The sequence below is a fragment of the Prosopis cineraria genome, unplaced genomic scaffold (genome assembly GCF_029017545.1).
Source record: "Prosopis cineraria cultivar Desert tree isolate PC_DT_omini unplaced genomic scaffold, ASM2901754v1 PC2, whole genome shotgun sequence".
NCBI lineage: Eukaryota > Viridiplantae > Streptophyta > Magnoliopsida > Fabales > Fabaceae > Prosopis > Prosopis cineraria.
The window spans coordinates 11,503,207-11,517,352 of record NW_026555333.1 but is presented as its reverse complement, the minus strand read 5'-3'; the positions used below and the strand labels follow the sequence as shown (position 1 = coordinate 11,517,352).

At 30.6% G+C, this 14,146-nt stretch overlaps 2 protein-coding genes across 2 annotated transcripts; one reads left to right on the top strand and one right to left on the bottom strand.

Annotated features, from left to right (window-relative positions):
• The first annotated feature begins 393 nt into the window (after positions 1 to 393).
• LOC129304145 (uncharacterized) lies at positions 394 to 1,462 on the top strand. The gene is made up of 3 exons (XM_054943817.1): positions 394 to 494; positions 689 to 747; positions 1,097 to 1,462. The coding sequence occupies exons 1-3, from the start codon at positions 404 to 406 to the stop codon at positions 1,202 to 1,204; spliced, it is 258 nt and encodes an 85-aa protein (XP_054799792.1). The 5' UTR covers positions 394 to 403; the 3' UTR covers positions 1,205 to 1,462.
• A 1,087-nt stretch (positions 1,463 to 2,549) lies between these two features.
• LOC129303519 (protein PLASTID TRANSCRIPTIONALLY ACTIVE 7) lies at positions 2,550 to 4,671 on the bottom strand. The gene is made up of 4 exons (XM_054942895.1): positions 4,559 to 4,671; positions 4,281 to 4,337; positions 4,152 to 4,211; positions 2,550 to 3,032 (listed from the first exon to the last, which is right to left on the bottom strand). Exons 1-4 carry the CDS (start codon positions 4,601 to 4,603, stop codon positions 2,697 to 2,699), a joined length of 498 nt encoding a protein of 165 aa, XP_054798870.1. The 5' UTR covers positions 4,604 to 4,671; the 3' UTR covers positions 2,550 to 2,696.
• Positions 4,672 to 14,146: the final 9,475 nt, after the last annotated feature.

Genomic DNA, 14,146 nt, shown 5'->3' with positions numbered 1-14,146 from the left:
TGTAAACAATAGTGCATATGTGAAAAGTAGGCAAGCACATAGTTTTAGTTACTGCGCCTGCTAGTGAAAGTAGGAAAGTAGATTGACTTGGAAAAGGTGGGCAAGCCATGCAATGCGGGCAAATGTTAGGAGTGTCCGCATACCTACAATTTCTTGCTTCCACATATTTTTAATGCAACAGATACATATAATATTGCGGTTGACTCAAGGGCTTGTGGGTTAAATAAAATACTGTATTAAAAGTTTATATATAATTCATAATGCATTTCATCATCACTCTGTTGTTATTGGGTTCTGTGCTCCACCACAAAATTAAAGAAAAGACCTTCCATACCCATATTTGTCACCTTCTATCTCTTTCTTGTTTAAGTATAAAAGGGCACACAGGTCATGCCCTTCTAATATGGTAACAAGCAGAGTTAGAACAGCCATGGCTTTAAAGATCAAGACTCTTCTTTTGGCTCTTCTCTTGCTTTTCTTGTCCTTTACTTCAGGTGATGATATAACTCAGTTTTAACATCTGTCAATTTCTATTTTAGCGAGTTTTCATTAGTTTACTGCAAGGTTAAGCAGTACATTTTATATGTCTTGAAATTTTCTAGTCAGTGAATGATACGATCTGCAGATATGTGTGTGTGTGTGTGTGTGTGTGTGTAATTATAGTGACAGAAATTTTTTTCTGTTTAAGGTTTTGTTGAAGGCTTTAGGGAAAACATGCATCCTTCAGCTGGTCACTTGCTTTACAAGGTATATCATACCTAATTAGCCTTCTGTAATATGATGTTACTAAGTTGGAAAATTGTTCCTGTGTTAAGTTTTTATAGTAAGAACTAAATAAAAAAAACACCAAGGAGACTTGAACTAGAAGCTATTAATTGGTTTGAGGTCGGACCTTAAAAGCTAGAATACTTGAGAATTGAGAAATATATAATGAATGGAGCAAAAATGATCTGGATTGACAATGTTCCGACATTAAAAATTTGAAATAATTTGTAAATCAACAGTTTTGAGGACCCAAATTTTAACTTCAGATCATGCTCCCTGAACTTTCAAGTTTTTCTTTTTTTTTTTAATAAAAAAAATCATCTGAATACAGGATGGTATGAAGATGAAGTCGAGGAAACTGTTTGGCCATGAATATGTGCTGGATTACGATGAAGGAGGAGCCAGCGGAAAGCATAAAAAGCCTGGCAAGAGCCGTTGATGACCTCTGTCCTGATCGTGTAATCATGTCATATCATATATATATATATATATATATAGATATATATATATCTTCTCTCTCTTACGTTTCTCAAAGTGCTGTTCTCATGTTTGAGCAGACATGGTACAAACATAGAAGAGTTCCTTCATGTGTGTGTAATGAGGCAATACGGTGTGGTATTTTAGCATGTACTCAAGCCGCTGCTCATGTATGACCCCACAAGAGAAGTTAAAATAAAGTCTTACCTTCCATTTTCTAGCTAGGTTTCTCTGGTGCACTATCACGTCTGTCTTTCTTTCTTTCTTTCTTTTTTTTTTTTTTATGCACCCGATATTCTGGACTTGTCCAATTTGAGTTGAAGATACTCAATAAGACCCAGATTAATCTGGATTGAGGGGAACTATCGTTTGAAAATAAATAACTTTTAGGCAAGAATGGCAATGGCATCAACTTGCAGGATTTTCACAAACAGAATACTGGGCGACACAAGAAATATTTCTTCTTTTAATGTTAATTTCCCTGAGTTTTCTTAAATAAGTAAACTGTCTTAGTTGACTGAGATAAGGAAAGTATCAAAGTTCATCTGTCTTTCAAGCAAAATTCCAATCGAAATGTATTGAGTTCCTGCAGCCTGGGGTATGAACATAAGCCTGACAGTTATCATCCATTTATATCTTTAGCAAAGGGGTAAAGAATCAGTTACCTAGCCTGGGGAAAAAAAATTGACATGGCCGACTGATGTGCACATAGATGGTCAATACACGCAATTTAATTACTGATTATTCTATGTCATTTTGGTAGAGACCAATAAGATTTTAGAAATCACACCAAGTTTTAACTAAATCAGATTCAGTTAGATCATAACATTTGTGTGTTAATAATTAAATTTTTGAAGAAAAATATAAATGAAGATATGAGAAAAAGATTTTTAACAAACTTAATACTGGGTCTCATATTTTAAAAAAAGAATTGCATTGATTATACGTTCTGAAAAATAAAACTTCCTACATAAATAAGATATTTATATTGATCTTGTGTCATAAACCAAGCAAATTTCAAGCTCGGCAACATGCGCACTTGGATTATACAGGCAAGAAGTAGAAAAGTCCATGCCTGTTCATATTCTTGCCTTCTATGTTTTGCAGCTTGTAAAGAATACTAAGATGACAACAGAATTCCTTGTGACACAATTTCAAAGATGGCAAAAGGCACTCAAAATACAACACACGATAGATAGCTGAGAAAACTCTGTCCAGCAGTAATTGATTAGCACAGCTGAAATTGAACGCATTTCAAAAGCAGATTCAGCTCAAACGAATTCCTCAATGCTTCAAACCCATTCCCATGATGAATACTTAATTTTTATTTCCAAAACGACAGCTTTGATTAGCATGTGTTGTGTACAAACAAAAACAGCTAACATACACGGACACCAAGCATTTCAATTAAAAGACTTGAATATTAATGTCTTAGTGCAAAATTGCGACTGAGCTTATGTAAACTCTTCTTTCAAATAATCAGGTCCAGGTTTGAAGGGATCGGACTCCGCATATGCATCTGGCCGGTAAAACCCAGCATCATTCACTCGGTTGCTTAAAACATGAAGAATGGCCTTCTTTGTACCACCATACTCATCCCTGTTGCTCTCAACATAAGCACTGGCCTCAGCTGCAACCTCATTCACAAAATCGAACCTGTTATCTTCTGAGAGTAACAGCTTCTCTATATCCATTGTCAAGAGCTTTCCTGTCTCCTTTACAATCCTCACCTGCTCCTCAAGGAAAGGAACACGCTCCATTCTAGCCTCCAGAAATTCATCTTTCTTTATCTGCAGCAGAGTGAATATATGCTTAACCACCTCAGGATAATCACACTAGTTATTAGGAGAAGGTTTTGCTAAGTTATGTGAGTACCACAATTCATCAACACAGTTGCTATTTGTTTATTCAATAATGATACTAAAACAAGAATTAAATAAGGAGATGCATTGTGAAATCTTGGCGTGTCTAGCAGACCTCTTTATCGCATGCATCAACAGCCAGTAAAAATCGAGTAACTGTTGGACACTTCTAAAATCTGAACCTAATATGATGAGATGCAAAATCAAATCATCACAAAAGCTGAAATTTCCAAGTTGTTAATTCCGTTTCCCTATTCCAGACTACATTTGAATCCTGCAACGTGACAAGTGTATCTAAATCTATGATAGCAATATTCTACAACCCATATTTCCCCCGATAAATGTCTTATTCTAGCATTTATCAATTTATGCAGTTTTCAACTTCTCTTTCAATTCTAATGTCCAAAATAGTAACATGCGGCTAAATTGCTTCTCTGTTATCACTGTTTAAAGAATACGAACTATCTCAACGTGACATCTCAAAATGACCTCATAAATTCGAACATGATCTAACCTCTAAACTGTAGATGATAGAATGTTTCAGTTCTTTCCATCAAATGCAAACAAAGCAGGCAAAGTTGTTGGAAAGGGCTGTTCCATTGACTCTTCTAATCACGTCGCCTTAAGAAATGCCTCTTGGATGAAGCTAATTTACCCAAGAGAAATGTAGGGGGGGGGGATTCTCACCCTGCAACGCCATTCCCCTTACATGCACAGCCAAAAAATCAAACACGACAATCTTTTGCCCCTCCCAAGTATACCTATCCTTTGCTATGCACTTCTAATTCTATAAAATGACAGTCACAATCAACACTGTCAGCTTCTTTTCAGCCAGAATATGATCCACGAAAACGTCTATGCTTACCATGGTTGCTACTAATAAAAAAATTTCTTCCTGATTATGTAGCATTTCCTCAACGCAAACACACGCATGGGAAGACATTTCTTTCAACTTTGGAATAATAACAAGCATGTAAAGATCCAGAATATCTAGGATCTTCAAAAGTCATGATTGTAGAGAAAAACACATAGGGCACATGACGATACCAATTTCCTTCGCCTCCAGACTCGCCGACCCCGACCCTCCTTTCGCATCTGAGGCAGCAGCTGCAAACAATTGCGTGTACATCTTAAATCTGGGGCCAACAGAAGACTTGAAGACATCACATTTTTTACCTGTGAGCTAACTGAGAAGTTCTGCCTCCAGGACTCTGCAGCTCTCGACTCTATCCTCTGCGGCGGAAGAAGGAAATAATTATTTCAAGTTCAAAGAACTAAACATATCGCAATTGCCCGTGTAAGATGAAATCGATACATAAAGAAGCAGAAAATCGAATTCATGGAGGAATTTTAAGGCAAATAAAGTAAACTAACGAATAAATTTCACTTCTTAACGATTCTCAACATTATCTCGGGGGCTATACAAGGACATGATTAAGAAGAAAGACCATTACGGGTGAAGTTGAGGATAGAGTCACTGGGGTGAAGCGAATCGCCATGACTGCTTTCCCCGTGCCTGTGCTTCACTATTCTGAATTCTTCTACCTTCCAACGCCTTTTATCTTTTTCTTTTAAAAATATCACGGTCCTTCTTTCTTTCTTTCTTTTGACCAGAATATCACCGTCTTTCACAGATTTCTTTCTTCTATTCAAAATATTAACATTTCTCTCTTAAATTTTGATTCAAAGGTTAAAGTATATATTTAATTTTTTAATTTTATATAATATTTTATTTAACTTTTAAATTTTATAAAATATTTTTAATTATTTAATTTTAATATTATTAGTTTTATCTCAATAAATTTTATATTAAATTTTTAAATATTGATAAAACATTTTTTGTCATATTAAATTTAATTTTTTTAAATAACAATAATAACACAAAAAATAATCATTTAAAATTAATAATGTTAGGATTAAATGACTAAAAAAATATATTATAAAATTAAATGATTAAATTGAAATCTTATATAAAATTAGAGAACTAAAAATATATTTTAATTGTTTAATTTTTTCTATTATCTTGTTCTTAGTATTTATTAATTTAAATATTTATACGACAATATCTCTCACTTATTATAAAGTACATTAGTAATTGAAATTAGAAGTAAAAAATAATATATTTTTTATGAGAATGAGAACTTTATTGGTGTGCAGATTTTTCCAAAAAATATAAAATATTTCATTCTACTCAACACAATTAACTAATAAAACTCATAGTAATCAAAGAATTAACCCAAAGAGTGATTACCAAAGTTTAATTTAAAAGCAAGAGATTTCAAGTTTTTCATAATCACAAAGAGTTTAAAACGATCAAGATTATCTTGTATCAGAGTAAAAATAAATTATAAAAGCATGAGATATCTTGGAAGAGTGAAAAAAATCGTAAACAAATGAAAAATAACTCTTTTAATGTGCGATAGAGCAGTACACCACGGTTTGTGCACAACACATTGTGGTATGTTATTCTCTGTGCCACACACCGCGGCGTGTTGCATGAAAATTTGGCAGATTTTGCTATCATTTGACAGAATCAAGGAACTTTTAATGAGTCTCGATTCTCCATCCAATGTCCAAATGATGTGAACTAGCTAATGGCATGTGTTTCACTTCTAGAACAAGTCACACGGGGAAGTTGGATACTTAAATGCATTTTAACCACTTTTCACCACCTCCACACAAAATGGGTGTCCAAAACCCTCAATAAGTGCCAAAAACTTTTCCTAACACTTAGACCATGTCTTTTGAACCTAAGACTACTAATACCACACGTCACAAGTACTAAACAATAGTATAATAAGATTCACTACTCAACCCCATTTTACCAAAAACAGAGGAGGTAAATTGTCATTACTTCGCATCCAATTCAATCCAAATATGTTCAAATCATCATTTCTATACTTGCACTAGTATTTTAGCCCTATAAATATATATATCTCAACATACATAAATATTCAGGGCTCAAAATATAAATCTAACATTTGCAATAACAAAATAGTGCAAGTGTGATAACATGCATTCTAGAATTGACATTTATATACTATTACACAAAATAATTCTAAGCCAGAGGCATACAATAGGAATATGTTAATTCCTAACCTCTTGAGCCTTCTCCATCTCTGCACCAAATTAGAGCCTGAAAAGTGTTAAATGAAAGGGGTGAGCCTAGGTACTCAATAACCAAAGTAAAACAATTATATATCCATTATAAGCCAAGCACATGCATAAGAAACTAAGTACTTAAAATATACTCATACATATCATAACTCATCATTTCTCATTTAATAGCTTCTTTATTTCAAATATACTAAATACATTGTCACCATATTCTCAAATACATGACCATGACTTCTTATTCATGTGACTTGCTACAACTCATACGTGTGATATACTTGAATAGGTAATGATCAACCAACCTTATATCCTCAGATCAAAACTGTGGGCTATAATACTAATTTAGGACTCTTTCCGTGTGACTGGACTACCCAAGCTCACCAATCGTGAGATATGACCTAGCCAAAGATCACATGACTCACTCTCAGACCACGGCTTCCCTCATTCTCGAATTTCTGAGGTGTCTTACACCCTAGGCTATTCTCCTCATTGAACCGGTAGAGATAGCTAAGTTCTAGTCCCTTGACAAACTATGGGACAAGGTTATACTCTCATGCACTAAAGGGCAGCCTAAATATCATATAAATTTGTCTCTACTCCCTATCCCTAGGTGAACTCTTGTCACTGATCATGCCATAATCAATACTCACTCATTTTCATATTTTCATTTTTACTTACTCATTATCACAACAATCACATTAGGCTCACGATCGTGCACTACTCAAATATGTATTCTCTTCATTTTCTCAACGTTATTCTCACTTATCTCAAAATCCACTTCTTATTAACAGACAATTACCTTTACACAATATCACATTTATTTTTTAAAAGCATACACATGTTCATAGTTTAAAAACTTTCTTGACTTCACATTTTGCATTTCAAGCCAAAAATAGCATTATGCACATTCAAATTTTCATACACTCATTGAAACTAATACATGGTTTCACATTAAAAAAGCAATCATAACATTCACAATTCACATTTAACAATCAATTAACATATAATTACCTAAAGTAAGGTTCCCCCAGTTATTTCAAACTTTTAAGAAGTTAAAGATTTACTCCTCAATCTACTAGCTTCCAAGCTTGAATTTTTAATCCAATAGGTGACTAAGAGCCAAAACTATAATTAACCAAGTTGAATTTCACCAACATTGTCAAATTAAGTATTAAACCATCAATCTCCACTTCTTAATTGTCTAAGGTCCACTCCACAAGAGTTTGAGCCTATCCATTAGATTTATTATCTATCCTTAGTCCCCAATAATATTAATGAACTATTAAATTCTCATTAATGGCATCACACTTTTTCAATCACCCATTTTAATTGCAAATTTTGGACATTAATGGTGCCTAACAACTTAAGACACCAAAAATTTATTTTATTTGGTTTAGATACTCTAATCTATTTCCATTAACTCCATTTAAGTCAATAAATTTAGACCCATAATCTATATAGATCAAAAATCATCTTTCACAATCAAACTCTAATTATAAACTCGTAAATATGGAAGAAATGTGAAGCTTAATGAGTGTGGTACTTACCTTAGGTATTTGTAGCCTCCAAAATACTCCTAATGTCGTCCATAAGTAAACCCTAGTAAAGCTTGATGTGTCTTTTCGCTTCCTTTTTTTTCTCTCCTTTCCTTTTCTGTCTCATTTTCGCAATTGATATCTGTAGAAAATGATCATGCGTCATGGCGCATGGCATAGAGAGGTCTTTCCTTGCATTAAAAGTGTTTGTGTGCTGCAGCGGATGATCTCCACGTCGTGGCATATGACACAGCAATATCACTCTTCATTTTTCTTCTCCTTTTGATGCCTAGTAGCCTGACTTGAAATCGAAACCACAATTTGAGCTGAAATACGATCAAATATCCTTGTTAGAGCTCCCTGACCACACACTACCTCAACTTACTTAATTATCCTAATTAGATTTAATTAATCAGGGGATTAAAACTGGAATGTTACAAAATACTACGTCTTTCGAATCATAATATAAATCACTTTCTAAAACCATTCTTTAGTCTAAAATATACTTCCTCCATTAAAAAATATAATGCATTTTTAACATAATCTCACCTCCCAATAAAGTAATTACCCACTGTAACATCCTAAAATTTTCAAACCAATTTTTTACAAATTATTAATTCAATAAATTATTTTTACATCATCGAATCCTCATCATGATAGAAAAATTTCTACCATGATAATAAATAATTAAACTTCTTTTTAAAACTTTACTATGGTAGAAAAGAGTTTATCTAAATAAAATATTTTACAAATAGCCTAATATAATAGAAAGAATTTAACATAATGAATAAGCTCTATCATGATAATTGAAAATAAAATTTTACTTAATGGAAAACAATTCATATCAAAGAAAATAATAATTTTTAAATCAGTATTTGGTGTAAAATCCTATCTTAAGGTGGCAGAATCCCAAAAAATTTCTAAATACAAATTTTTTTAATGTTGTTATGTGAACCAAAAAGCAATTAAAATTATGAGGGACAAACAGGATCCTCATGGCACGATATTTAAATCAGGTCAAGAATCAAGAGAAACAAATATGATCCTCTTGGTCATATAAATGCTATTAATAAAAAAGATTAGAATCTATATGCTCCACAAAATAATATATGTCCTAAATTAGCACTAGATATATTGCATGATTCAAAATAAGAGACAACATAAAAGATGGTATCTCATATACTAAAGTCACGCCTCTAGTGCTTTCTCGGCCAAACTCGCTCCTGTAAAAATATTAACCACAGGGAATGAGACTTAAAAGTCTCAATAATTAAAAATTAATATGTAATTATGTATATGGATGTAACTAATCATACGATTATTAAGTGGGCACACAAAAATGTTTAACCGAATAATATTTTCAAACAAACCAAACAAGTATTTAATTGCATGACTACACCTCATGTCCTCCTTTTACCATGCCTAGACACCAAATCATCCGATCAAAAGTGAGTTGGACCAAGCTACACACCACTTATTGGGTCATCAAATGAGAATTTCATGATGATACAAGCATTATGACTTCTTTGTTTAATAGTTATCAATTCTTTAAAAAAAGTTACTTTTTCTATGAGTCACTTTTAATTACCTTATTAAAATTAAAATGAGTTAGTTAAAAAAAATAAATTATTTTCTAATTTTGCTCCTAAATTAAAAAAAAAAAGTGATTTGATATATGGGAAGAGTTTTTCTTAAAAATTGAAATATTTTATTTCTTTTTAAAATTTGTTGGAATATATTTTTATAATTGTGCATCAAAGTTTGCAAAAAATAAAGAAGGGTGATTTATATAAAGGATCAATAAAACCTTATAAAATGGGGCTAATAAATAGGATTCAATGGAGTACTTGCTCACCCAATTTAAGAAAATTAATTAAGTATAATAATTATATTTATAATTAAAAAATTTGGATTAAAGTATCCTGTAATTGATGAAACAAATTTGTCTAATAAAAATAAATATTAACTCTATGAAAGACAAATTGAAAAATATGTGATAAATACTTTCTGAAATCTATATTTTTTTGTAAATGAAAAAGTACATAATACTTTCTTTGATATTTGAAATTGGATGGAGTATAGAAGAAAGAAACCCTACGAAATTTAATATGGATGGAGAAGATTAAATATGGGTATGCGTGTAATTAATCTAGTCGATGAAATCACGTCTGCATGTATTTTCTATTGCATCTAATAATGCTCCTTTTAGTTGAAAAAAAATGTTATGCGTTCAATAATTGTGAATAAGATGTTTTAACTAACTTTCTTTTTTTGACCAAAGATGTTTTAACTAACTTGAAAGAGGTGTCAAATTCAATCCCCTCTCAGAGGTTCTGTAAAATAACGTACTTAAAGAAAAAAGAGGAATACTCATTAAAAAGTATGTACTTTTTGAAAGACGTAATCACACAAGTTTTGGTAAATAATACTATAAATATATTTTAAAAATTGCATATACCACACTCAATCATTAATATGTATCTATAAATATTGTAGAATGAAGGTGATTGATCACATATATTTACAAATTTTGTAGAATGAAGGTAATTGACCACAAATCTCTTCTCTCCTATTGATCAACATATATTAGTATAATGTTAATTATCCTATTCTATTGGTCCATTAATGTTTCTATAATCAATTTAATTTTAATTTAATATTAATATTACTATTTCATTAGTTGATGTAATTGAATTTTTTTGATTGGTTGATGGAATTTAATTTATTTTTGTATTTTTTATTTATTTTCATTGATTTTTATATTTTCATGGAACAAGAGCATTAAATCTATTTCAAATTTTCTCATTTTTAAATTTTATTTATTGTTAGTATTAATTTCATTCGACTATTTTTCTCCATTTGCTTACTTGTCCTGTAACATCCTGATTTTTATATAATAAAGAAATTGTGAAATTTAGGTTTTGAGGAAAAAAATGATAATAATAGAAGTTTATATTATTTGAAGTTATTTAGAAATAATATTATGGTTAGGTATTTAATTATAAATTTAAAAATTTAAATTTAAAACCACATAAGCAATATTTAGTTAAGATATAATATATAAATAATTTTTTTATGTGTGTGTTAAAAAAAAGAGAAGGTAGAAGGAACAAAAAAAGGGGGTGGAAGGTTGTTGTTTCTAAGTCCCACATTGGTTAGATGAGGGAAGAGAAGACGTGCCTTCATATATAAAAAGGAGGGGTTGTGTGCATTAGGAAGCATGAGAGGCTAAGATGTAATTTAGAGAAAATTGTAACTTTTGGCCCAAGAGTTTGAATAATTAAATTCAAACCTATAATTTTTTTTAATATAATTGTGGGACCCAAAATTTCATTTTTACATTATTTTTCTCTCTTCCTCTCACGTTGCTTGGCGTCTTCTCGCAAGGGGAGATTATTTTCTTTTTCTTCAGGTATGTTCCAACTTTCCTGTTTAGATTAGCATTTAAAAAAAATTATTTAGTTATTTTCTAAATAATATTAGCTTTTTGGTGATATGATTATTTTGTAAAATAAAGTAAATATTATGATTAGGATTTTTCTATAGGATAGTTAATCTGATGATATGATGGATTAAAAATATAGGTTAAAACTCTTAGGGATATAATAAATATTATAGAATATTTTCTTGAGGTTGAAACTCATGTTTAAGAATTTTTGAGTTAAAATCTAGATCTATATGGTTGAATTTATGTGAAATCTGAGATGTAGGGATAAACCTATGATTATTAAATATTTATTTAAGTATGAATAGGTATTTTTGAGGTTATAGAAATGTGATTTGAGGCTTCAGGATAATTCTAAAATTTTTAATTTATTTTTGGATGAATTTTTAGAATATAGAAGGATGAAATTGCGATACGAGAAGTGATTTGAGGATAAAAAAAATAGTTTATTAGGGTACGAGAATTTTAAAAAAGAATTTGAGAAGTTAAATAAGGCATAAATCTTAAATTAGTGTTAATATGGATTATAGATCTAAGATTTCTAACTCTTTAAATTAGAGTTATTTATTTTAATGTAAAATTAATATATAGTATTGTAAAATAATTATGTAGATTATATTGACAAAGATAGTGGTAAAAAAGGAGTGGTGAAGGGGAACTTGTTATTCAAGACACAATGTAACCATTATTAATGTGTTGTGATGAGTGTGTTTGTGAATGGTTATGTGTTGTTTTGTTGTTTGGAAAAATTATGAATTATTAAAAATAAATACTGTATATATACTTATTTGAAATTATTGCCAAGTGGGTCAAAATTTTATTTTTGTTTATCATGATGAGATATTATTATTCGAATATATTTCTGTTTGGATATTTAAATGATGCATGACTTGTCAGGGTATTTTAATATATGATATTAATTGAAATTTTTGTTCGGTTAATTATTACCATGTGGTAAGCCCTCATTGGACCTAATGAGTGGCGTGTCGCTTGGTCCAACTCACCTTTGGCCGGGTGATTTGGCATCCGAGCATGGCGAAAGGAGGATATAAGGTGCAGTCATGCAAATTAAATCCTTGTTCAATTTATTTGAAAATATTGTTCGGTTAAATGTTTTGTATGCCCACTTAGCAATCGCATAATTAGTTACAACCGCATGCATCATTACATACTAATTTTTGGTTACTGGGACTTTTAAGTCTCATTCCCCGTGGTTAATATTTTTACAAGAGCGAGTCCGGTCAAGAAAGTACCAGAGGTGTAACTATGATGTATGAGACACCATCTTTTACGTTGCCTCTTATTTTAGATTATACAATGTATCTTATGCCAACTTAGGACATATCTTCTTTGTGAAGCATGTAAACTCTAATCCTTTTTATTAAAAGTATTTATATGATCAAGAGGATTATGTCTGTCTCTCTTAATTTATGATCTGATTTGAATATCATGCCATGAGGATTATGTCTGTCCCTCATGATTTTAATTGCCTTTTTGAATATTTTAAGACTTGTGTTATGTCTTGGATGTATCATGGTAAGAAAATTTTCTACCTTGATAATGATTTTAATAATTTATGAAAAATCGGTTTGTAAATTTGAGGGTGTTACATGTCCACCGCTTTTCAAATTTTACATCAATAAGATTTAATTTATTTTTCTATTTTTCATGTATTTTTAGTGTACTTTCACAAAAATATTGATTCAAGATCAGTCTCATTTTTAAATTTTTTTAATTGTTAGCATTAACTTCACTCGGCTATCTTTCTGCATTTGTTGTATTTTCTCATGCCTTTTCAATTTTCCTAATCAATAACATTTAATTTTTTTTCTCATTTTTCATGTATTTTTTTAATTTTATATACTCAGTATCAATCAACTCTCATTAACTATTATCTATAAATATTATCTATAAAAAGGAAAAAAGAAATAAAAAGAAGTTTAAGTTTGACTTTAATCATCAATCTTTATCTCATGATCTTGGTCCTTTAATCTATGCATGTTTCACCATATATTCCATACTAACAAGATAACACTGCAACTCTTTATATTTTCACATTGAAAAAGTAAGACGGAAACGATTCAGTGGACAATATACATTCAATTCTTTGACCATATATATACGTGTGTGTGAGAGAAAATATATCTCTTTCCTTTTGGGTGAGGAATGTAAGAGTGTGCTTTCTTATGTATTTTAGACACAAATCATTTCTTTCCTTCTAACCTTTTAGTATTGATATTTATAATATTTATTAAGATTAAAAAGGTTTAATAATTTAACATATTAGCAATAAATTTTAAATTTAATCAAAGACAAGATGTGTATAAATAAAACATATAAAAAATGATTGAATAGAAAAACTTTTAAAAATTTAATCATTTTAGATATATTGATATTAATAATATTTATTTTAAATTTTTTAATTTTAATTTGTGTAACGTAATAATTTAGTAAATAATAAAGCGTCCTCGTTCGTTATAAAAAAAAAAATAAAGGATAAAGGCCAAACCAATATAGAAAGGAAAAAGGAAAGCATCGAAACAGAAGCCACAGCCCACAAGGGTGTCTCATGGCTTGGCTTACAAGCTGCTAAGCATATAGTGCCACTAAGGTGTCACCGTAGTCTCCAAGTTTTATCTTCAAGTGGCACAAATATATGCATGATTTATATATATATATATATATACATAAAATATTTTTTTAACTAATAGATAGTAGTGTTGATGGTTAACTCTGAAAAGAGAAATACAATTATAATATTTTTAGTTTTTAACTTTCAAAACATTCTCTGCGTAATGACAAAAATATCCTCTAACTTTAACCTTGTCGGAATCGTGTGCAACCAGCAATCGTCAAACTACTAAAAATCACCAGTTATTAAACCGATTATTGGCTCAAGAGTGAAACTGTGATTGAACCGATGTTAAATCAGTTAACAACCACGATCA